We start from the raw sequence: 24,858 nt of genomic DNA, 5'->3' as shown, positions 1-24,858 counted from the left end.
AGGCCATTCGGCCCATCAAGTTTGCACTGATCTCAACCCCACTCAGGCCCTACCCCCATATCCCTACATATTTTACCCACTAATCCCTCTAACCTTCGCATCTCAGGACACTAAGGGCAATTTTAGCATAGCCAATCAACCTAACCCGCACAGCTTTGGACTGTGGGAGGAAATTGCAGCACCCGGAAGAAACCCACGCAGACACAATGAGAATGTGCAAACTCCACACTGACAGTTACCCAAGCCAGGAATTGAACCCAGTTCCCTGGAGCAGTGAAGCTGCAGTGCTAACCATTGGGCTACTGTGCTGCCCTTGTTGCCTTGCATAGAATATGTTTAGTGTCTTGCAAAATCAACAATTAATAGCTACATGTTGAAACTTGACTTCCTTTTTTATTAGAGACCCATTAAAACACTTTCAAAATTCATAATTTTGGACTACTTTTTTGAAAGTATCTATGGACTGCTGCTGCACTAACTCAACAGCAGTGTTAACATAATTATCAAGAACCAGCAAAATGCCCTTCTTGAAACCAAGATCTTTTAGAAAATGTAGCAAAAAATTTCTCCATGCAATCAGATTCAATAATAAGAGTTGAAGAGAATTAAATCTTCAAATTTTTGTTCACAAATGTTCCTCAATCTCTTAAAGCCTTGTATTCAAATGCCAAGTTACTGCAAGCACTTTTGTTTTCAAAGATTATTTATAAAATGAGCAGAAATAAACTTTTTTTTGAATTTTAGATCCTGCGTTTATGATGATGAACCTTGTCATCAGCCATCAAATCAAGAACTATCCATTTCAGAATTGAAGCCATTTTATAGATTGTTGTTAAAGTTCTTCTTTGATTTGTTTGAAGCCGAGCTACAGGCTTTAAATAAAAGGTAATTTGGGATGAACTGTGTAATACCTTTTGCTATGGTATTTTCCTGTGTGCAGGTGATTTTTGTAAACAACGATAGAGATATTAAGTATTAGCTTGACTTCTATGGTCATACTCTAGGTTAAAATACTGGTTAGGTTTAAGCCCCAAAACAAGACATGTCTGTAATCTAGACTGGTATCTTAATCTAAAATTGAGACAATGCTTTATTGTTAATAATGCCATCCTTTAAATGGGAAGCTTTGTCTGCCTGGGATGTTTACATTCCCAGAGCATTATTCACAGAATAGGGTTGTCTTCTGGTCAACATCCCTTGAGCTACTGTGATATCAAATATAGAATATATGAACTAAGTGATAATGCATTTACTTACAAGGAAAAGTCATTCGCACAAAGGCACTTTGACATGGAAACTATTTTGAGATGTTTTAACACAACACATTATAGAAATTGCAGCTGTTGGAATATTGCTAATCTGAGTCATCCGTTAGATTGTGTCAACTCTTCCATGTTTGTACATTAAGGTTGTTTCCATTCTCACAAACAGAACCTCAATTACTGAAATTGACAAGATGTAATTTTTTTCCTTTCTGTGTAAAAGCTGTTACGAAAACAGAAATTATGGGTGTTCCCGTACCATACCATCTTCTGTCCTTGCAAAATTTTTCTTGGAATACTCCGATGTAATGACGAATCCTGTTGGTGTTTTGTTGGATTGTGTTCTTCAAGCAACAAGAACACTGGTTAAGAAACCAAATGATGTGAGTAAAATTGTAGCAAGTTACAGTGTGGTTTAGACATGGCTTTTTTTTTATATATCCAAGACATTGACCTAATGCATTGTCCTAGAAATATCTATGTAAGTTGTCTGGGTGTTTTCTGTGCATTTTGAAGAATGTGAACTTAATTTTTAAACATTGTTTTGCTTTTACCAGATTCTATTTTCTTTCTGATGCAAATCACCAGTTGATGGTTTTATACTTTCAGCAATAATTATGCAATTATAATTCTGGATGGGGGTGGTAAGAAATGCACCAGGTTTGAGTTGGGACAGGCAGTGTATAAAACTTTCAGATTCTGAAGGATGAGAGACTAGGTTAGGCCTTTTTTTTATATTTAATGTACATTGTAATGTACATGTAAAGTGATTTTATGTGAACTTGAGCTAGCCATCACTGGTGACTGTTACTTAATTTTAATTGTTCTTCATCTTTCTGTTCAGAGAGATTTCTGTGAAACAGCTTACACTTTGCATGGCATATTGGGAGTAGTTGTGGAATATCGGCTTTTGGCAAATAGACTACGTGGGAGATCCTTATCTGGCCGAGCTTGGGATGATTTACAGTTTTACATTCCTATATGTTGTCAAGGTGAAGACAACTTTTAATCGTTGCTTTGTAGCCCTAAATGCATGTATTTTCTCATCTGTGCAAATTTAAGTTTATGGGTTCAGTAAAAGAAAACTACTATTGAAAAGTACAATTGTGCACTGACAGTTTGAAAGACAAGCTGTAAAATATTGAAAGATAAGGATGTAAAATATTTTAATTGACTTGGTTTGGAGGATAATATACATAATTGAAATTTATCCTTGTAATTCCTTACAGATTACAATCAAGAGGAAATAGAGATGTTGTTTAAATTAATGCCATCACCTTGGCTGCAAATGTTCACTGCACATGCTATCTATAAACAGATATGTTACAATAATGGCATTGAAATCTCTGAAAAATCTTTCTCGCTGCACCAAATTGTGAGTCTTAATTTTGCCTAAAGTCTATTGCGTGGCTGAAGCATTTGAACTTCCCTTATTTATGTATTCCAATCCTCATCCCCTATGAGTGAAAATTGCAAAAACCATTATATGAAACTATATTAGAAGAAATTCTGTTTTTTTTATATAAAACTCTGGCTTCCTTATTTTGTCTGGTTATTGTGTAGCTACTCTTGTTTGTCAAAGAGGGGTGCAGTTATTTTGCAACTTTTGGTATCGAACTCTTCATTCAAAGATAGAAGAATAATAGAATGTTTCTGAATTTGCATAGTGAATAGAAAGATAAATTTCGACTTTACTAATCTAGACTTTGAGATGTATCACCTTGCCCTTAAATAGTAAATATGCTTATGAAGAGTGGTTGATTTATGAAGTTCCTTTTTCAAGCTCCTAATTACGCCATTGTTTAACCAAGTATAATTGAAAAGTGATTTTCTTTTTGTACAGTTTGTGCTGTATCAGTTGGCATTGCATTTTAAGCAGTATTTTCTTAGCCTTTTAATTTTCTAAGATATTAATGAAATTGAAGTATGAAAAAATGCTGGGTTGTGGTGCTTTAGCAGCAGTTATGCAGTTAAAATGCTCAAAGTTAGATATGCATTCAGAGGTGGCATACAAGAATAAAGTATCTTCTAGGTAAGTGACCTTACATTAGATCATTAGTGAATGACTTTTAGGGCAGATGCCATTCAAGTCCCACTGAGGCAAGTGGACTGTATATCTCATTGAATGAATTTTCCTGTCCTGATAGATCTCTTCATATTTAATAGCCCTGGGGAGGCTAGGAAGTTGTAGGAAAGTGGTGGTGAAAGACCCCAAGGGAAAGAAGATGGGACAGTGGCCTTGGCCTGAACCTTTGAGGCCGTCACTTAATTTAACTGGTGACAGGCAGAGGCATGTGGAAGCGTTGACCATTCTAGCGTGAGTAATTCTTACAACATCACTGTTTTAAAGTGACTTCTAGGAAAGCTGTTCGACTGAAATGTTTCATAACCTTTTGGTGACCCATATTTTGTTCCCAGCTAATTGTCGGTGTCAGAAAGTCAGTCTTTTTTTTCCTTTTGAGTAGTTTGGCATCAAAAGCAAAAAGAATTTGTCACGTAAAATTGTATAGCTTGTCATTTTATGAACATGACTTATTCTAGCAATACATGGATTTTATTCTGTGTTAAATTTTAACAACACTGTGGAAAAAGTGCACTATTCACCCAGTATTGAGCTTAATGGATAACAGTCAGACTTGCAGAATAGCTCAACTGGTGCATGTTATAAACCACAAATGTTCACACGCACATTCAAGCTCTGTCCTTTACAAACAAAAATAACATGTCTACACATCACACCTTTTTCAATGGAACTAAAGGTTTTAGAACAATTATTCTCTGGTTCATTCTTCAGGACCAATCAGTTGACCTATCCAGTTTGAATTTGGACAAAGCTGGGCAGCTAACTGTTCCATGCTGCATTCTCCATGGGAATACCTCCACCAACCAGAGTTCACCTGCCAACCAATCAGCACTCTCCTCACGCAGTATAAATTGTTCCCCATTACTGTTGGAAAATTCTTGCAAGCTATAATGAGTGCAGGACAAAAAACTTTGACAATATGTCTATTTTCTCAGTATGAATCATTTCTAAATTAAATTAAAAATCATATTTTAAATTCCAATGAACTGTTTTATTTGGAGATATCATTATAGGAAATTTTATTTGCTTTTTATTTTCAATTTCATTTTGCATTAGTCAAGAAATGATGAGCTATCAGAAGCAAACACGGTTGGTGCAAACATGGATTCTTGAAGTGCAGAAAATCTAATCTAGGTCTTGAAGTGTTTCAAGTTCTAACAATTCCACCACTGGTTAATATACTTCCATTAGCTGTTACAAAAGCCTTCAAAGTGGTAGCTTTTTCAAACAAGTAAGCTAACACCTTCACAAAAGTTTATAACATAGCCTCTGACTAAGTGCTGTGCCATAAGGGGTCTGCTAGTAATACAAAAAAAACTGCATTTTCCCTATCTTGTGTCACACACTTGTGCAACAGTTAGCACTATTCGGATTTCTGAGCTGCACTTGGGTTAGATACATTGGAACTTGACATGCATAGAGTAGCAGCAGATCACATTTGACTCTTGAGGCTGCTGCAGTGTGCTTGATACAACCCTGAGCACTGCAATGGATGGCCTTTTTTTAAAAAAAAAAGAAATGATCTGTTTATTTGCTTGTTGATGCCCTACAATCTGTTTACTAGAGTCTTGTCCATACTAACTAATGATGTTTCCATCCCATGCTGTTCCATTCTGGATAATTTTCCAATGTTGATTTGTATTTTATGCTGTTCTCACAAATGGAAGTTTCAACCCTACTCACAAAATATTGCATACACTATTATCTATCAACAAAAGTGTTTGACAAGTTGGGAACAGGACATCTCAATGAGGCAGTATTTCTACGCTTATCCCAACCCACTGCTACCAAACTCCAAGAATCTATTATTGAGCTCAAATCAATTATGTCATATCCTAACTTGCTGCTATTTATTATTGCTAGGGGCTCAATATTTACTTCCAATCTGGTTCACAAATGGCTTCCCACCTTCCTCAAATTAAAGAACAGGCTGCTTCAGTTTTTACTTTCAAAAAAATTGAAGTGTGGAATTGTATACTGAAACTCCAGGAATCTTTAATCAAAACAATTTTTATTATACAGTTGCCTGTAAGTTAATGCTTCTGTTAATAAGTGGGGTGGATAAGTTCCAGTGATGCAGGTCTCTTTTTCTCCCTTACTCCCTCCTCACCTGGACAGTGTCAAGTCCTCCGCTGGATTACATCTGTAGCAGCGCTTCAGAAACCCCATCTCTAAGAGCTGCAGGCCAGTTGGAGGTCAGCAGCTCTCCGTTGCGACAATGCCATCAGGAGCAGTGGCTGCTTCTTATCATGCTCAGAAGCCTTAACCAGAGACTACCAGTGGGTCCCTGAAGGCAAATGAGGCAGTCGGGTGGGGTTCATGGACAAGGGATTTCCTGCGAGAGGAAGAGAAGATTTCAGCACCTCCCACCCCCGCACAAACACCACCATTACCATCAGAGCACAGGCACCCCCCTCCGATGATTCTGGGTACTCAGTAGCTCTGAACAAGAGACCTCACTTGGCAACTGCTGGCTAAACTGACGTGGTTTACTGGGCAGCCTTCAGGAGATCTGTACAAGTCCCATTAAATCCCTGAGCCACCAGTAAATTCTGCTAAATTTGAGTTAAGTGACTCATTAATGAGTTTAATGTACGTGCCACCTGGAGACAGGATTCCCATGTTTGCACCGCCCCCCCCCCATCCCCCAGCTAAATTGGGGACAATTTTTCTTGACGCTAAGAAGCACAAGTTTCTGCCTGATTCTCTTGCATCACTCCCACCCCCCCCCCCCCCCCACCCAAAAAAAAAATCTGGCATGAATCATAGCCATGGTATGTTAATCCATGTGCTCTGAAACTGTATATCCTTAGACTTAAATGCAAGTAACCAAGGGAAGATCTGTTAGTACACCATGCAGTTTTAATTTTATCAATATTATTTCATAAGAAATTTTCCCCTGGTGCTTATGAAAGCTTGCTTAATGCTTCATTCATATCAGTGCATTTTTCCATCAATGCTAATCCTATGTGAAGTCGAGAAACATGATCATCACAAAGCAATACTTCCCTTAACTGGTAAGTAGTATTCCATGAAAAATGTGACACTTTATTCAGATTTGTCTTCCTCCTTTTCCACCCCATCCATCCACATACTTTAAGTAGACAATAGTTACAGCTAATGCTAACACTACTTTTAAAATTGCTATCTTTACATTACATCAACTGATGCAATGCAACATTTTCCCAATATAATTTGTCACTGCATTCTTCAACCAGTCCAAACAGCCAGCGATTTTAATTTGAAATTGTATTTTGCTCAGTGACTGCTATGGTTTGTTCAAATTGTAGGATCCGTCACACAGGACTATTAATAGTTTATTTTTTGTGAACTCATTCTATTTTGATTTGATTTATTGTTACATTGTGTACAATAAAAAATATTGTTTCTTGTGCACTATACAGACAAAGCATACAGTTCATATAGAAGGAAATGCAAGAGTGCAGAATGTAGTGTTATAGTCATAAGCTAGGGTGTAGAAAAAGATCAACTTAATGCAAGGCAGGTCAAAAGTCTGGCAGCAGGGAAGAAGCTGTTCTTGATCAGTTGGTACATGTCTTCAGACTTTTGTATCTTTTTCCCGACGGTCTCTTCCAACTCCTATGTCCAGGGTGTATGGGGTCCTTAATTATGTTGGCTGCTTTTCCAAGGCAGCAGGAAATGTAGATGGTGTCAATAGGAGGCTGGTTTGGGTGGTGGACTGGCTTTGTTCACAATCCTTTGTAGTTTCTTGCGGTCTTGGATAGCACAGGAGCCATATTAAGCTGTGATACAACCAGAAAGAATTGTTTCTATGGTGCATCTGTAAAAGTTTATTTTCATTATTCAAAGTGTAGCCACTTGGTATTTGTTGCAATGCCGTGCTTTGTGACGCTTTATGTATTAAAGATTTATAACAGTTGATTTTATTGCCTTTTCTAGTGAGCAGAATGTTCCATTAATGGCAAAGATGAATTCGTCACTGGAATCTAAGGAAAGCAAAACTGGATCGAGTAAAAGAAACCTAAATGGTAAAAACTGGTTCAACATTAAATTATTCAGCTGTAAGAAAAGTATCAACAAGGTGTTCGGTTTTAGGGTAATGCAGGTCAAATTCATCCTGTTCTTGTCCATATGTACTTGTACTTGTAGCAGGGGATCAATAGACAACAATTAAGGACAAATGCCCCACTGTGTATACTCTTCCTCCACAGCCTGAGTGCTCCTGTTCTCATTTTGAGCTAAAAAGATTTGCTGTACACTGAGGAATCAAAGGTAGAAATATTTATTTTATAGATTTATCTGATTTGATTTATTTTTGTCACATTTATTGGGATAAGGTGAAAAGTATTGTTTCCCACATGCTTTACAGTCAAAACATACCATTCATAGAGTACTTAAGGGAGAAGGAAAGGATAGGGTGCAGGATAGTGTTGCAGTTACAGGCAGGGCAAAGAGAAAGATCAGCTTAATATACAATAGGACGATTCAAAAATCTGATGGGGAAGTTGTTCTTGAATCTGTTGCTACGTGCTTTCAGACTCTTGTCTTTTTCCCAGCGGAAAAAGGTGGAAGAGTATATCTGGGGTGTGTGGGGTCCTTGATTTATGCTGGTTGCTTTCCTGAGGAAGCAGGAAATATAGACGGAGTCAATGGATGGGAGATTGGTTTGCATGATGGACTGGGCTGCATTCACGACCCTTTGTAGTTTCTTGTGGTCTTGGTCAGAGCAGGAGCCGCACAAAGTTATGATACATTCGGATAGGATGCTTTCAATGGTGCATCTGTAAAAAATTGGTGAGTTGTAGTGGACACACCGAATTTCCTTGGCCTTCTGGTGAGCTTTCTTAGCAGTGGTATGGAAGGACCAGGATGGATTGTTGGTGATCTGAATAGCTAGAAATGAAGCTCTCAACCTCTCCACTTCTTTTTCCCACTTGATGTAGACAGGGGCATGTCTTATGTCTTCCACTATGTTTCCTGAGGTCGATGACTAGCTCCTTCATTTTACTGATATGGAGGGAGAGATTGTCATAACACCATTTCACTAGGTTCTCTCTCTTTCCTGTACCCCATCTCATTGTTTGACATCTGACCCACAGCAGTGGTGTTATCAGCAAACTTGAAAATGAAGTTGGAGCAGAATTTGGCCATGCAGTCATAGATGTATCAGGAGCATAGTAAGGGGCTGAGGACAAAAATTTATTTGCATGCTTGCTCACGTCTTCAATTTAGTTTATTTCTTCCCTTGTTAATTCTAAATATCTAATTAATTTTCAAGAAGCCAGTTTTAACCATGAACTCCACAATTTAAATGCTTCTAAAGCAGACTGTTAAATAGATCTTTGTAATTATTGAGCTCTGAAGAGCCATACAGACCCCATGTTAACTCTGTTCCTCTCAGATGCTGCCGGACTAGTTTTGCTTTTCCAGCATTTTCTGTTTTTATCTAGAAGTTATTGCTCATTTATTGCCAACACACAAAATTGTTCATGGAACAGCTCAATTATTATTTTTACCAATTTTTTTTGAAAGATTTTATGGGGCTTCATCTATTTCTTCTTATTTTGATTTCACTTGACATTGATCTAGGTCACCTAGCATAGTTTACTAAAGTGACGGACCAATCAGATTTAAACAGTGAAAAACTTCAATCTTTTGAGCATGGATTAATAGGTTAGCCATTTGGGATACCGGAGCAGATAATGCCACATTTGAAGAGTAACAAAATGCAAATTATTGTACTAGCGGTTCTAAAGTCTAAAGCAGTAAGAAGGATTAGTTTTGATCTACATGATTAAAGACCATGCCTATAGTGAGTCCATTACCACTTGATTATACTTATACTTCTAACTTAGAAAAACATGACTGTCATGCTAGCTGATATAATAAATAGTTTTTGGTAGCTGTCTCCCTCATGAGAAAGAAAACCCACCCTCGATTTCTCTGCAGATTTTTTTTTCCCAGCTTCTCATATTTGCATTGTGTTTATAATATTGTCATGAGTATTTAATTTTTAAAAAACCTGTTTTAAAGCGGATCTGTCAGGAACACAATAGGAGCAGGAGTAGACCATGTCCCATCAAGTCTGCACGGCCATGGATGATCTTGGACTTCAACTTCACTTTCCCACCTACTCTTTTATATCCATTGTGCATTGGCAGGAGGGAGAAGCGGCATTTTTCCCACTGGATGCAGTAGTGAATTTTCTGACTGTATTACCCACTTTGTGCCTCATTAATTATGGAGAAGCAAAAAATATTTTGGATCGTGGGCAGGATGCCTCTGATTCATCCACCCTACCATGGCCACAGTGAACCTTCATTTTCAAGCACCATATTTAATTCTCAGCCATGCGTGGCTTTGTCATTGCCTGCAGCCAAAGACTGCTCTGTGGAAGAAATGGCTCCCAAAGGAAGAAGCCTGCTGCTCCAAAATTAAGTAACACTTCATTACATTACTTGCTGGATCCTTTGAGGCCTGCCAGGATGTCATCTACAACCAGAATGACTGGAGGAAGTACACCAATGCCATCGCTCCAGCTTGGCAATGGCAGTCAGCACTATCATTGTTCAGAAGGAGTACCCCACCCAGTGCAGAAAGAGGTTAATGACCAGATCCATTCCGCCAGAGTAAATCAACCAGCTCATTACGGACAACTCTCTCTTACCAGTCCATCAGGTATTCACAGGATGATACTCTGAAGGGATCTCATACCCATCAGCTCAACAAACATAATCACTAACTTTCTGACAGACATCTTCAACTGCTTTTGTCCTGATCCTGTGTACCACTCCACTCGCTACCCATACAAGATGAGCATATTTATCACCTGTCTTGGCATGCGTGTTGCTCACACTCTTTCTGTCTATGATATACTCTCATATAATAGGGAGGCACCCCAGCCTGGGGGTGAAGTAGCCAAAGTTAAGGCCCTCATTCCTGATGAGGATTATGCCATTGCATTGTCTGGAGAGCACCAGGACCATGCCTGTGGCACTGGTGAGGTTGGCAGTGCCCAACCAGGTGAAGATCGCCAGCTTAATCCTTAGACAACCAGATTGAGTGTATGGTTGTCTTTCAGTTGCCAGCCATGCACTAATTATCCCTACTTTGATTTCACAGGCACTTATGGAAAGTGCCTGAGGGCATAGAGGTGCCATGCCCTTGTCTTCAGCAGCAAGGACACCTCTGAGGGACTAGAGGATAGCACCAGAGAAGACCCATTGCAACACCTTTCACAAGGCTGAGACACACTAGTGCTTGAGCAACTTTGGATCACAATCTGGCGAGCACAGCACAGATTCTGGTTTAAAGCAATCTGTGGCAAGGACATTCAAGACACTCAGAGGATTGCTAGGGACCAGGATTCTGCTGAGTCTGAGTCAAATGATGAGCCGCCTAACTATTGTCATAAGTCAGTTGCTGGAAGCTGCAGTGACAATTCAGAGAACATCAGGAAGCGTTATCAGCTGCATTCAATCATAGAATGCCTACAGCACAGAAGAAAGCCATTCAGCCCATTGAATCTGCACCAAAGAGAATCTCACCCAGACCCTATCCCCATAACCCTATGTATTTATCATGCAAATCCCCTGACACTAATGGGCAATTTAACATGGCCAATTCACCCAAACTGCACATAGAACAGAAAATTACAACACTGGAACGGGCCCTTCGGCCTTCCAAGCCTACAGCGACTATGCTGCCTGACTTAACTAAAACCCTCTACCCTTCCGGAGATCATATCCTTCTATTCCCATCCTATTCATTTACTTGTCAAGACGCCCCTTAGAAGTTACTACTGTATCCACCACCTCCCCCAGCAACGAGTTCTAGGCACCCACTACTGTGTTTAAAAAAAAACTGCCTCATACATCTTCTTTAAAACCTTGCCCCTTACACCTTTAAACCTATGCCCCCTAGTAATTGACTCTTCCACCTTGGGGGGTGGAGGGGGGAAGCTTCTCATTATCTACTCTGTCCGTGCCTCTCATAATCTTGTAGACTTCTATCAGGTTGCCCCACAACTTCCGTTACTCCGGTGAGAACAAACCAAGTTTCTCCAACCTCTCCTCCATGGCCTTCCATACCAGGCAACATCCTGGTAAATCTTTTCTGTACCCTCTCCAAAGCCTCCACATCCTTCTGGTAGTGTGGCAACCAGAATCAAACACTATATTCCAAGTGCAGCCTAACTAAGGTTCTATAAAGTGGCAACATGACTTGCCAATTTTTAAACTCAATATCCCAGCTAATGAAGGCAAGCATGCCGTATGCCTTGACTACCTTCTCCACCTGCATTGCAACTTTCAGTGACCTGTGTACCCAGATCCCTTTGCCTATCAATACTCTTAAGGGTTCTGCCATTTACTGTATATTTCCTATCTGTATTAAACCTTCCAAAATGCATTACCTCACACTTGTCCAGAATAAACTCCATCTGCCATCTCTCCACCCAAGTCGTCTCCAACTGATCTGTATCCTCTGATGGTCCTCATCACTATCCGCAAATAGAACATAGAACGCTACAGCACAAACAGGCCCTTCGGCCCACGAGTTGCGCCGATCACATCAATACCTACCAATCCATAGACCTATCTATAACCCCCAATCCCATTAAATCCCATATACTCATCCAGAAGTCTTTTAAAAGACCCCAGCGAGTTCGCCTCCACCACCACTGACGGCAGCCGATTCCATTCACTCACCACCCTCTGAGTGAAAAACTTACCCCTAACATCACTTCTGTACTTGCCTCCCCGCACCTTAAATCTGTGTCCTCTCGTAGCAACCATTTCAACCCGGGGAAATAGCCTCTGAGAATCCACCCTATCAATTCCTCTCAAATCCACCAATCTTTGTGTCATCTGCAAACTTACTAACCAATCCAGTTACATTTTCCTCCAAATCATTTATATATATTACAAACAGCAACATGTTTGGACTCTTGGCATAAATCAGTTGATGGGAGCTGCAATAACAATCACGAGAACATCAGGAAGAGTTGTCAGTTGCACTCCTCCAATTTCAATGGATGATGGAGTCGGTGCACGTTTAGTTTGAGATAATAGCATAGCATGCCATTGCGCTGAGGCTGCTATGGAGACTTTGCTCCAGGGCATAGGTCTGGCACTGCACCAGGAACTGCACTTCATCAGTGGAGGCATTGGTGGCATCCATCAATAGCTATGCAAGAGGAAAGGGTAACAGGCCTACATGATCTTAGTCCAGCTGCCCTTCTCAAGGAGTCAGCTGGGGGCTTTGGACACCCATGGGGATGAGGAGCAGCAGTTAGTGAAGCTGTATTGTTCAAGAGATATGTTAATGATGGAGAAGGGATGTATATCCTGGAGCTCCAGATATGGTCTATATTGTGGCAGGATTTTCAATATCTGAGCCCATACTCAATCTCTTGTCTGGTTTGCATGTTGCTGACTCACCAAATGCACGTCTGCTCAGTTCATTAATGAGTGTGAGTGCCTTTTCCACCTCAATTATTGTCTTGGTGCTCAGACCTGCAAACTAGAGGGATGAGTTAATGCACGGAAAATGGTCATGTACCTGGAACTCCATGTACGTGTCACTATCACTGAATTTTCCCACTGTCAGCATTCTTGGGGTTACCATTGACCAGAAATACAACTGTACTCGCCACGTAAACACAAGCTACAAGAACAGATCAGAGGCTAGGAATACTGTGGCAAGTAACCCACTTCCAGATTTCCCCAAAGCCTGTTTACCACCTACAAGGCACAAGTCAGGAGGATAGTGGAATGTTCCCCACTTGAATGGATGGATGCAGCACACAAAACTCCAGCTTGACATCATCCAGGATAAGGCAGTACATGCATTCCCTCCACCATCAATGTACAGTGGCAGCAGTGTGTACTATCTACAAGCTGCATGGCAGAAATTCACCGAAGATCCTTTAGACAACACCTTCCAAAGCCATGACCACTTCCATCTGGAAGGACAAGAGCAGCAAATATATGGGAACAGAACCACTAGCAAGTTCCCCTCCAAGCTGCTCACTATCCTGACATATCGCTGTTCCTTTGCAAAATCTTGGAATTCTTCCCTAATGGCATTGTGGGTCAATCCACAGCATATGGACTGTAGCATTTCAAGAAGGCAGTGCACTACTACCTTCCTGGGGGCAATTGGGAATGGATAATAAAAGCTGGCCAGCCTGTGACGCCTATGTTCCAAAAATTGTTTCTTTTGCGAAAAAAGGCATAGGGGCAGGGGGATTTTCAGTCAAATCGCACTTATGTGGATTGCAACCACAGGACCTCATTGCAAAAAAGGGATACAGTGCTGTGGTCTAAGTTCTGCATAGTGTCCCCTCACCTAAACTACCTGCTGAGGATGCTAATGATGAATCCAAATGGTAATGTCTGGTCAGTGGAGTCTTTGAAGATGCTCTAGAAGCACATTTGGTAGCTTTTGTTCCCTTCAGCTATGTCTACTGAGATGGGAGCAAGGATGTAGTGAGGCTTAAAGATGTCCTTTTTTTGATGAACAAAGTGTGACCTCAAGGTGTTTGTGATGTCTTTAGCATTTTAGAGCTTGCCAGGTCCGGTATGAGGGCAAATTGTCTGTATTAAAGAAAGAGGCATTTTAATTTTTGGCAAACAAGTATGTGAACTTTGCCGTCCTCAGGTGATCAACATCCATAAAAGGTGAGGTTGAACACAGGCCAGTACCCTGAACTAAGTGCTGTATGTTAATGTGATTTGAGAAGAGGGTGACAGTGATCCCAAAATGGATTAACACCTGTGGAATGTCTTCACCTGCCTTGGCCCAAATGTGACCTATCGTTATCGAGGTTAAAAAGAATGCATTGTGCTGATGCTGGAGCTGGATCTTCTTAAGGAGCTTGAGGATTGCAGAAAAGTTCTGGCCTTTAATAGCCTGCCATGGCAACTGGGATTTTGAAGAGGCAGCACAGTCTGATGCCAGGACACCCTTCTCCAGATAACACCTAATCTCTGCAAGGGCACATGCCCCTAAGTTGTTGTCTTCCTTCAGAGGATCAAGACAATAGTGAGCAAGTACTGACCTGGATTGAAATAAGATGGGTAGGAACATCCAGCGGATCCGTGGGAAGAGCCACTCGTAGAAGTTCAGAGCAACAGTAACTTTGAGCCACTGGCAATGGATGTCCTCTCAGTCTCCATGGCATCAACTCCTGTAGAATGTGGCAGATGTGAGCCACCAGAGTCCTGGATATGCAGTGGCATTGATCACTTGCACTTGCTCATCTGCAGAAAGGACATTCTGTACACCTGCACACAATATTTCTGTGAGTCTAATCCTGTGCATTAGGAGAGGGCCCTGCTGCCCCTTGTTCATGGTAGTGAAGCTCCTCCTTTTGGTGAGCCTGGCACTGCTGTTGCAAATTTTCTGTCCTGCCTGTAAGAGATTATATAGGCAGCAATAAATTCCCCTTCCACATTCCTGAAGGTCTCCTCTGTGCAGCATCAAATAAGAAAAAGACATGAGTCAGCATGAGCGTCCAAAGGTCCTATATGTATTGATGACTAATGAGTGACTAGGTTCAAGGGCTTAATTCCAGGGTCGGCGCCTATTCAGCACAAGAGATCCTGGGTAGCACAGGGTACATTTCGATGTGCTCCTCTCCACCCTGCCACCTCCTTTTAAATGACTGACTGCGGTTACTTTAGCCAGCCACTTGGATATGCTGCTTTCATGGAGGTGCCAGGATCCTGCACTGTTTGAAATCCAATGAGGGCTCATAAGAATCTTTTTCCCATGGCAGATGTGTGTAAGACCAGAGAGCATAGCTTTAGGCTGAGGAGTAAGTGGTGTGAAGGGGATTTCTAAAAGGAACATTTTTTTTTGTTCACCCAGAGGGTGGTGGAAATATGGAACATGCTGCCTGAAGGATGGTGGAGGCAGATACACTCAAGAAGCATCTGGATGAGCACTTAAATTGCCACGGCATAGTATGCTATGAACCCAACTGCTAGTATTTGTGATTCGTATGATTGGTTTTTGATGGTCAGTATAGACATAGTCGGCCAAAGAGTCTGTTTCTGTACTGTAAGACTCATGTAGTGAGGAACTGACATTATTTGAGGGCATCTGAGACTTCTTGTCTGTAAACCTGTCAGTGCCAAAATTTTGAGCTCTGCTTTTAATACACACCTTTAGCTTGACCACTTGTTCAAATGATCCTGGCCTCATTATTGCTCTACACGCTAGGAACAAGGCATTAATGTAATAAGATCGATTGGCAGCATGTTGGCACAATGGTTAGCACTACCCCCTCACTGTGCCAGGGACCCAGGTTTGATACCCGGCTTGGATCACTGTCTGTGGGGGGTCTGCAAGTTTTCCCCGTGTCTGCGTGGATTTCCTCTGGGTACTCCAGTTTCCTCCCATGGTCCAAAAGACGTGCTGGTTAGGTCCTTGGCCATGCTAAATTCTCTCGGTGTAGCCGATTAGGTGCCGGAGTGTGATGACCAGGACATTTTCAAGTAACTTTATTGCAGTGTTAATGTAAGCCTCCTTTGACGCTGATAAATAAAATTTAGTGCCATTATTCACAATTGGTCTTGCATGAATGAGCTTCATTATTTCACTCTCCTGATCCCTTCCATTGTCATTGAAAGTCTTCTAACATGCCTCAGTTGTGCTTCTCTCCTCATTTGGAAATATACTTCATGAAATTTTCTGCTGCCATTTGCCATGACAGCCACCACAGATAGTGGAAAATCCTTCTCAGTATCTACCTATCAAGTAGCTTGTCATCACAGAACAGCCCCCTCATACTAGGTATCAATTTTGTAAACGGCCTCCACTGCATGTATATCCTTCCCCTAAATATGGAGACACATGTTCCAGATGTGATCTCACCAAAGCCTTGTAAAATTTTATTCCTGTACCCCAGTGTCCTTGCAATAGGGTCCAAATGCAATTAACTGCTGTACTGTCTCTAATGGAATTAAGAATTTAGTGCATATTGGAAATTGTCAATCAAAGCAAAATTGCAAGCCTGTCAAGACAATTTAATGTATTATCATGTGCCATGCTACCTGCAGTTTGCCATTTAACCTTTGACAGAACTGTTGAACATTTCAGTTTCAAAATGTTGTTGTAGTATTGGGGATAGGGAGAAACGTAGGATAACTTCCCCTTTTCTCATCTCATGGCTAACCCGCAACAAAAAAATGTTTTAACTCCTCTTAGTGTATGTCTTTAAAGAACAGGCACAGACAGCTTTCTTGTAAGTCTAAGTCAAGAAGGGATAAAGGGTTTTTATCCTCAATACCTGAAATGTAAATGTGAGATGCAGTCACTCGCACGCATGATCATTTCTAAAGGTGTAACTACATCACATGGCCTGCAGTGGTTTACACTCGCCCTCTTGAGGGCAATCAGGGATAGGAAAAATTGCTGGCTTAACGCAGCCACAGCTTGTGAAAGAATAAATTTGAAACTTAGATTACTAACACAGTGAAAAGATTATTTACACAGCCTTTAAGATGATAGTTCAAATGTTGGAGGCCTGATGAATTCTCTCCTGGTCACTATAAACAGTGGAAGTTTTTAACTGATGGTTGTTTCAAGCAAAATTGTAGCCATGCTCCTGTAGTGAAGACCCATAATCTTGTAAGCAAACATTTCCACTTTTGAGGCAAGGTCGGATATTTTGGGGGGTGTTCATGTGTGCAAAAAGTACTGTCAACTGCAGAAACTCTAGTTCTAGGTTTCAAAGCTCAAGCAGCAGGTGGAGTCAATGTGGTTTATTCACAAGACTAAGGGCTACGTGGATAACACCTTTAGAGAGGTGCTCACACCACAGCTTAAGGTCTTAGAGGCAGAAAGGGAATATCTGATTGCTAAGCAGTCCAGGAGAACCTGGCAGATGGTGAAAGAGTCCCACGCACACATCAATTTTCGGTTTTGGAAACTGGTGCAAACACTTTCCTTAAGAGTGCAGTCCAAGCCAAGTTTGTGGTGCCTTGCTGTGCAGGAGGAGAGGAAAAAGAAGGGAAGATCAATAGTGATAGGGAATTCATTAGTTAGCAGAACTGACAGGTGTTTCTGAAACTGTAGACATGACTCCAGGGTGATATATTGGTTCTCTGATGCCAAGGTTCAGTAATATGATGATAAGGCAAATGGCTGGAAAGATGGTGCAAGAGAGTAGGAAGGGTGAGGTGTCCTTAAGCTTCCTGGGACACTGGGACAGGCTCTGGAGAAGGTGGCACCTAAACAAGTCGGATTGCAACTGAGTAGAGCTGGGACTCAATTCCTTGCAGGCCATTTGCTTGTACTGTTTGGTAGGACTTTAAATTAGCTCTGCTGAGTGTAGGAACCAAGAGAGAATATTAGACAGGAATACTGTGGGAGAGACATAGCACTAGTATAGAGAACAGTAAGTTGAAAGGTGAAGTCTAAGTGAGGGAGAAATTAATTAACTGGTGGAGAGCTGACGTCAGTGGGGCAAGAACGAGCTGGTCTGGTTGACTGGAACTGCAAAGCACAGCCTGAAGATTTGTTCCTAGAGAAAATAAAGAAATTGGAGAAGAAGAAAAGTTGCATTCCAACATTTCCCAACAGTCTGGTCTAGTGCAGTGATGGTCTGAACTGGAGACTAGATCACCGATGTGCCTCCAGCTCAGTGACTCTGCAGAGAGAAGCTGCTGCTATGGTAATCATGAGAAGTTGAGTGAAATTATATGACTGTGAACAATTTTCTGAAAGTAAATGCTGGACATTTACAATAGCTTAATTTTTTTTGTACTTGATGCAACTCAACACGAGTGGGAAATACAGTAAGCATGTGACAAACTTCACTAAGGGCAGTGTGGTTCAAGTGAGATTTCAGAAGACTTGCTTTGTAGAAAATAATGTTTCTAAGAAGGAAAAGTCAAATTAATTGAAACTTCCATTAAATACAGAAATTCTGTTCCAACATTTGTAACATTCACAATTAAATCATTGCAAAGTATAAATAAGATTTTTCTGTAATCTATATTGGTTAAGGAATTTTTTCCTAGATTTGTTTCACATTCAGTCCAACTACACAAGTTTGATCTTCGTATCTGTAAGAGTGCGATACCAGCCCTGCATTATACTCCCAGCAACACCTGACACTGAGCTTGCAGGTAGAAAGCTTCAAGCCGATCCATCTGTAAAATACAGTTGCCATATGATATTTGAAGGTACATTGGCATATTATGGTGTTTATTTCCCCTCTAGGAAAATGCACTGTAGTAAGTCCCTTCACCTATGTGTGCAGTTGCCTTGATGTCTCCCTGACCTAGTAACACTTGCCTTTATTAAAACCTCCAGCTACAGTGATAATGCTGCAAAAATTTGATTTTAAGCAGTTCTTCAATCTAAGGTCCTCTCATGCCCCCTGTTGGCTGTTTTGGATTTGGTATATTGCATCAAGCTGATCATCTGAATTCCTTTGCTCAACCATCCATTCATAGTATTATGCATTTATCCTTTAGGCATAAGAGGTTCTGTAATTTTGCAGGTGTTTTATTTATCTGTAAAGCAAGCCAATTGACATATTAAACCAGTACCTAGCCTCATTCCAATTGGTCCCCATCATGAATGCCAATATTTTATCAAGTCCTGCTTCTCAATGGGAAATGGTGACAGATGTGTATTTTCCAGACCATTAAAAAAAGGCAGTGGTTGTTTTTGCTGCCTCATGGGATGGGATCAACTGGTGTTTGTATTCATCAAATTCTGCTGGCAATTATACAAAGTGCAAATAGTATTATCTGTATCTTTTACACTCTAATTATTGACAATATCATGACAAGGACTAGATCTGTTTACTCAGTTTTTAATGCATTTGCACTATGGGCTTGTACATTTCAAGCTGCTTGTTTCTCTATGTTAGAAATAGCAACAAAATTTTGCTAAATTCTTTATTCTCTTTTAGGATTTTAAATAAGTTGTTGAAAATAGTAATGGAGGAGTGCACTGCTATTATTTCTAATTCAATTGTGTTACTTCAGAATTTTTTTTTAAATGACAAGCATTTTTACATCCTTTCAAAAACCCTAACAAAAGGTAAAAGCTTTGTTTTCAACCTCGTGGAATCTTCTCTCTACTCTCCATTCTCCCTCTTTGAGTCTCTGCTCCCCTGTCCTCCCAAGGCATTCCACTGATTTCACACTAAGGTATCCAATGTGGCACTGTTGGCTGTGATCTGATTTTATGCTAGCCAGATTAAAACTAAGATATTTGCACTTCATTTTCCTGGAGCATCTCCAAGTTAAATGTGGCATGTTGAATAATCAGTAAATGACTACAATGGAGAATATTTTATGAAACACCTGAGGAGGATTGGACACTGGGATGTTCAAGAAGGGTGCTCAGTATTGTCAGTCACCTTCAATAATCAGAATACTGAAGAAATTAATAATGAGCAATAATATATTTTTATGCAAATAACCAAGCAAATAGACAGCATTGCTTCAGGACAGAAGATTTCCCCATACGTTTTGAGGAGGTGTTGCCCTAATTTGAAGGGGAAAGCCTCTCATTATTTAATGAGAGATTGCTTTGTAAAGCAACGTGTCGTGAATTCCTGTGGTCTTTGAGTTTTGCTGATCTAAACTAAGGATAAAGAGAAGGCAGGATTTTGAAAAGGAGGTTCAATTAAGTTTACCACTGGTCTCACTTTATGGCAAATAAAACTTATATATTATCAAAAGTAAAAGAACATTTGCCAGGGTGGCAGTGTTATTGTCACTGGACTAAACCTAGTGACTCTGGGGACCCAGATTTGAATTCAGTAAAAATCTGAAATTTAAAGTCTAAGGATGACAATGCAACCATTGTTGATTGTCACCTGGTTCACTAATATCTTTTTAGGGAAGGAAATCTGACATCCTTATCTACTCTGGCCAACATGTGATTCCAGACCCACAGCAACACAGTTAACTCTTAAATGCCACTCAGTTCTAGGGCAATTAGAGATGAGCAATATTAAATGCTGGCAGAGCCAGTGATGACTTCATCCTGTGATTCATAAGAACATAAGATTCAATTTAAACAAAAACTTGTTCCATGGTTGGATTGCTTCATTGCTTGTTATGCAAGCTGTCCCATCTCTGGAAGCTGACATGAAGTTATTGGGTACACTCACTGTCAAAAACACATTCTTGAGGCTGTTCAGACATAGACAGACTACACAACCAGCTCCTCCCTTTTTGAGAATGTATAAATTATCTAAGCAGAATAGCAGCCATGTTTGAAGATTAAGGCTAGATTTAGAAGAGGTATGAATTTCCAGAAATAGTAATTGAATTCAAGAAACTAAATTGCTCACTAGAAAACAACTTTAATGCCTGTTAGATTTAAAAGGAATTTGGATTCTGTGTATAATTTACGCTATAAATTATAAATAACATGAATGGTGCTCTCTTCATTGGCCATTCCATTTGTCATTAAACTGCCACTGAGTCAGAACAAATCGCTTTGCATGAATGCAAAAAAGCTAGTATATTGTATAGACAAAATAAAATACTAGAAATTTATGAAATCAAATAGTTTTTACACTTGCATAAATATGCCTATTTCACTGAGTTTTTCAGGGGCTAATATAACTGTGTTGCAGGAAACAAGCATTTGATGTTGCTTTGCTTTAAGATTCATATGACTGATGTGAAAAATTCCACAAAGATTGATCGGTAAATTTATTAAATTACATAGTTGCCTTGGACTGTGTGAAGCTTTGAATGCTGGGTTTCACATGTCTGGACTTAATTTTGTTCCTGGACTTCTCTTGAATTTTTCTGGACTTGAGTTGAGTTCCAACCTTGTAAATTTCACTTTCATCTTAGCCAAATTTGCAGGTTATTCATACTGAGTTTTGCATCACTGCAAAGCAATTTTGGCTTTGCAGACACACAAACTAAGCAGCATAACAGAAACCAAGCTGGTGTCAGTGCAATTTGTTGGCTTGTGCTCCACCATATGAAGGTAATCATGTCTTTGCTAAAAATTTCAATATACTGCAACTGATGTGAAGTTAATTTTTAAACTAAAGATCTTACAGGACTGTTTTCAAACTTGGCAGTTGATCGAAAGAATGCCATCATGTGCTTAAAATGTAACTGACGTATTATTTTCCTTTTTGATGTCACCCAGTCTCTTGAGTATACATTGGTTTGCTCTAATTTGAGGGCACATACATAATTGGCATAACTGAAGTGTCGCTGGCTCATTCTGCTTATAGATACAGTTCTCAAACCAGACCTGCATTATTTATGTAGTTTTACTTTCACTTTGTTCAATATTTTTTATTTTAAACTTGTACATTATAACTAGATTCAAGGGACCAAAGGAATGGTTGCTAAATTTGCTGGTGACAAAAAGATAGGTAGGAAGGTAAGTTGTGGAAAAAGCAACATTGCCATCCCTGATGACCATAAGCTGTTCTCCCCTTTTTGAGGGGGAGAGCTGACTGGGGTTTTTTTTTGCCTGTGTGGTGACCCTCAGGTTATGGGAAAGGTTGAAAAGGTGGGCATTTGAGAGTAACCTTAACCAGTATGGGAATTGAATTCATACTGTTGGCATCACTCTGCATCTCAAACCAACCATTAAGCTAACTGAGCTAACCGAAATCCTTGAAAAAGACAAAGATGCTACAAAGCGATATAGGTTAAGTGAATGGGCAAAAATCTGGCAAATGGAGTATAATGTGGGAAAATGTAAAAGTGTCCATTTTAGCAGGAAGAATAAAAGAGAAACATACGATCTAAATGGTAAGCGATTGCAGAGAGACTTGGAGGGGGTTGGGGGAACTGGATGTGATACTGCCTGAATCTCAAAAGGGTAGTACACAGGTACGACAAGTAATTCGAAAAGTAAGAGAATGCTATTGTTGTTTGCGAGGGAATTGAATATAAATATAGAAAGCCTGTTATATAGGATGCTGGTGAGATCACATCTCAAATACTGTGGACAATATTGGTCTATTCAGAGATGGTTTACTAGACTGAGGTAAATTGATTGAAACAAGACCCTGAGGAGTCTTGAAAGGGTGGTTGTGGAAAGAATGTTTTCTGAGGGTCATGAGTATTTTAAAAGTGGTGGAAGCAGAGTCTTCGAATGTTTTTAAGGCTGAAGTAGATTCCTGAGAAGCACAGGTTATTGGCGGATAGCTGGGAATGTGGAGTTGAGGACAGCCATGATCTTATTGAGTGGTAAAAGTGGCATACTCCTGCTCCTAGTTGATATGAATGGCAGATTGTAATCCATTTTTAAGCTTTGAGATGCAGGAAATTAGAACCTCAATTGAGGCAGCAACAATTTGAGACTTACTGTGGCAAACTTTTTCATTATCTTTCACAATATTGTAGGACATTTTCAGAATAGTAGCAGTAAAATTGATTTAACTGAAATGAAGGTGACCATAGTTCTTTCACATGCAATACTTCAAAAATGCTTCATTAGCTGTGAAACTAAGTCCGGTGGTCATGAAAAATCCAAAATAAAATGCAAATCTTCCCCCTCCCCGATCAAAAACTGAATGCATTAATCTTCATTCTATATTGAGATTTTGTAATTTTAAATATCTTGTATTCTAAGTATTAATGGTATTTTTATGGTGGATGATTCACATAGATATTTACTGCAGACTGAATTGATTTTAAAGCAGCACACTTCCCTAGGCAGTCAGAATATAAGTTAATTGTGTCAGCATTAGTTACTGCCTAAAGTGGTTATAGATGAGCCCCAAGGTGAAAAGAGAACAGCTGTTTCAGTCACTCATGTGCAAATGTCATTAGTATTAATATATGTCATTGTTCCTACAGGAACTGCTTTATTACAACATCAAGACTACCTAGGAAAAACATCCCTAGATTACATTGATTGTCCAAAGGTAAAGGAAGATCTTCGTGCCGTTGCTGAAGTCCAATCGGAGGAGATTACTGAGGGGCAATTTGGAAATTTGAACAAAGACATCAATCCTACTGAAATTGAGCCCAGTGCTTATCTTTGGTCTATGCTCCTTAAGAACTATATTGAAAATCATAATTTGCCCTTGATCTGCCATGTTGTGAATGACTCATCTTTAACTATTCAGGTTTTAGATAAAAATAGGTTTGATAACCAGGTAAATTCCTTTCCTGACCAGCTGATGGTGCAGTATGCTGAAGATTTAAAAGCGTACAAGGAACTTCCGAAGTATATCCAGCAAGTGTTTGATAATCTGAGGAATAGATCTCTGGTATTTGGAGCGCACACACAGTTGGTCCTGCTGCACGTGGAATCAGTGCTTATTAATTCTTAATCACTCAATGGCAACAATAAATTGCTCATCTTGTTCTGAAGTGAAAATGCTGCTCAGAACTACCATAAATGCAAATTGAAACTATCATTGAAGTGTTTACCCATAGGAGAAAACTGAAATTGTTTGTAATTGCCATTCCTGTATTCTGTATAATTTGCAGAAGAATTATTTTCAGGATAATCTTGAGATTCTGTTCTTGCTAATTATTCATAGCACAACAAAGCTGTACCAAATGTATTATATGGTTGTTATTGGTGTCCATATTTGTAAAATATGCTTTTTGAAAAAGCAAACATACCATTGACATTGTTCTGAACTGACATTTTCTTTTGAATTTGATTACGTGGAAATACTTAAATTTGTCACGTTTTCCATTTTGTGCATGCAATGAGCTCTAAATTATTTTACTGCGTCTTTTTGCACAGTTGTAACTCCATTTATATTTTGATTAAATTGCTCTGTTCAAATACTAACTTTTACACCTATAAGTACAAAAGATGGAATCTGAAAACAGTTTTTGAAACTAATAAACTTGTAGATTTTGTTTCTAAATTCACAGGGGAATAGGTTCCATCATTTAGTAGTTGAAAGAATGATGGGATGCGTAAAATTAGAATACTAGGCAGTGCTCAAGAAGGCAGTAGTTCCATATTAAATAGGAGGAGATTAAGAGGAAATAGTAAGTAGGTGAGTTCAAAGTACAAGACAAAATAGTGATCTCTAAATTAGGGTTACTGTGCTTGTGTGTAAATGCATAGAGTGTAGTTTAAAATAAGATTGGTGACTTATAGGCATAACTTCCACATGTGGAAACATTATGTGGTTATAACAGAACTGGTTCAAAGAAGGGCAAGCCTGGGAGTTAAATATTCATGGAAACCAGATGGTTTAGGAAAGGCAGGAGGGTGGCAATATTGATTAAGGAGAGCATTGAATGCGGCAGAGAGAGGCTGTCCCACGGACCAAGGACAGAATCTATTTGGTTAAGGGCCAATGGAACAAAAAAGGTGCATGTAAATTGCACCTGACGAAGGGGATAACCTCAAAAGCTAGTGAGTTTACCATCAAATAAATCGGTTGGACTTAAACCTGGTGTTGTCAGACTTTTTACTGCAAGTAAATTGCTCAGTGTAGTCTGTAGGCCACCAACCAGTCAGACAGATGTCGATCAAATTTGTTAGGTAGTTAGAGATGCAAGAATTAAGAATAAGGGACTTTCATCATCTGAACGT

The 24,858-nt window shown here is 39.7% G+C and overlaps 1 protein-coding gene across 2 annotated transcripts in view; it reads left to right on the top strand.

Moving 5' to 3' along the window:
* slf1 (SMC5/6 complex localization factor 1) overlaps nucleotides 1-24,178 on the top strand; it is a 66,802-nt gene extending 42,624 nt beyond the window's left edge. For both annotated transcript variants that reach the window (XM_080189119.1, XM_080189118.1), the window contains exons 10-16: nucleotides 745-885; nucleotides 1,486-1,645; nucleotides 2,107-2,254; nucleotides 2,492-2,637; nucleotides 3,410-3,579; nucleotides 7,267-7,355; nucleotides 23,148-24,178. In XM_080189119.1, coding sequence (XP_080045245.1) covers nucleotides 745-885; nucleotides 1,486-1,645; nucleotides 2,107-2,254; nucleotides 2,492-2,637; nucleotides 3,410-3,579; nucleotides 7,267-7,355; nucleotides 23,148-23,626 — 1,333 coding nt within the window. In that variant the 3' untranslated portion in view covers nucleotides 23,627-24,178. The remainder of the gene's footprint in view (nucleotides 1-744; nucleotides 886-1,485; nucleotides 1,646-2,106; nucleotides 2,255-2,491; nucleotides 2,638-3,409; nucleotides 3,580-7,266; nucleotides 7,356-23,147) is intronic.
* Nucleotides 24,179-24,858: the final 680 nt, after the last annotated feature.

This window comes from Carcharhinus amblyrhynchos, chromosome 5 (assembly GCF_965287045.1).
Source record: "Carcharhinus amblyrhynchos chromosome 5, sCarAmb.v2.hapA, whole genome shotgun sequence".
In the NCBI taxonomy this organism is placed as follows: Eukaryota; Metazoa; Chordata; class Chondrichthyes; order Carcharhiniformes; family Carcharhinidae; genus Carcharhinus; species Carcharhinus amblyrhynchos.
Note: the sequence above shows the minus strand (reverse complement) of the source record. Positions and strands in the feature narration are given on the sequence as shown.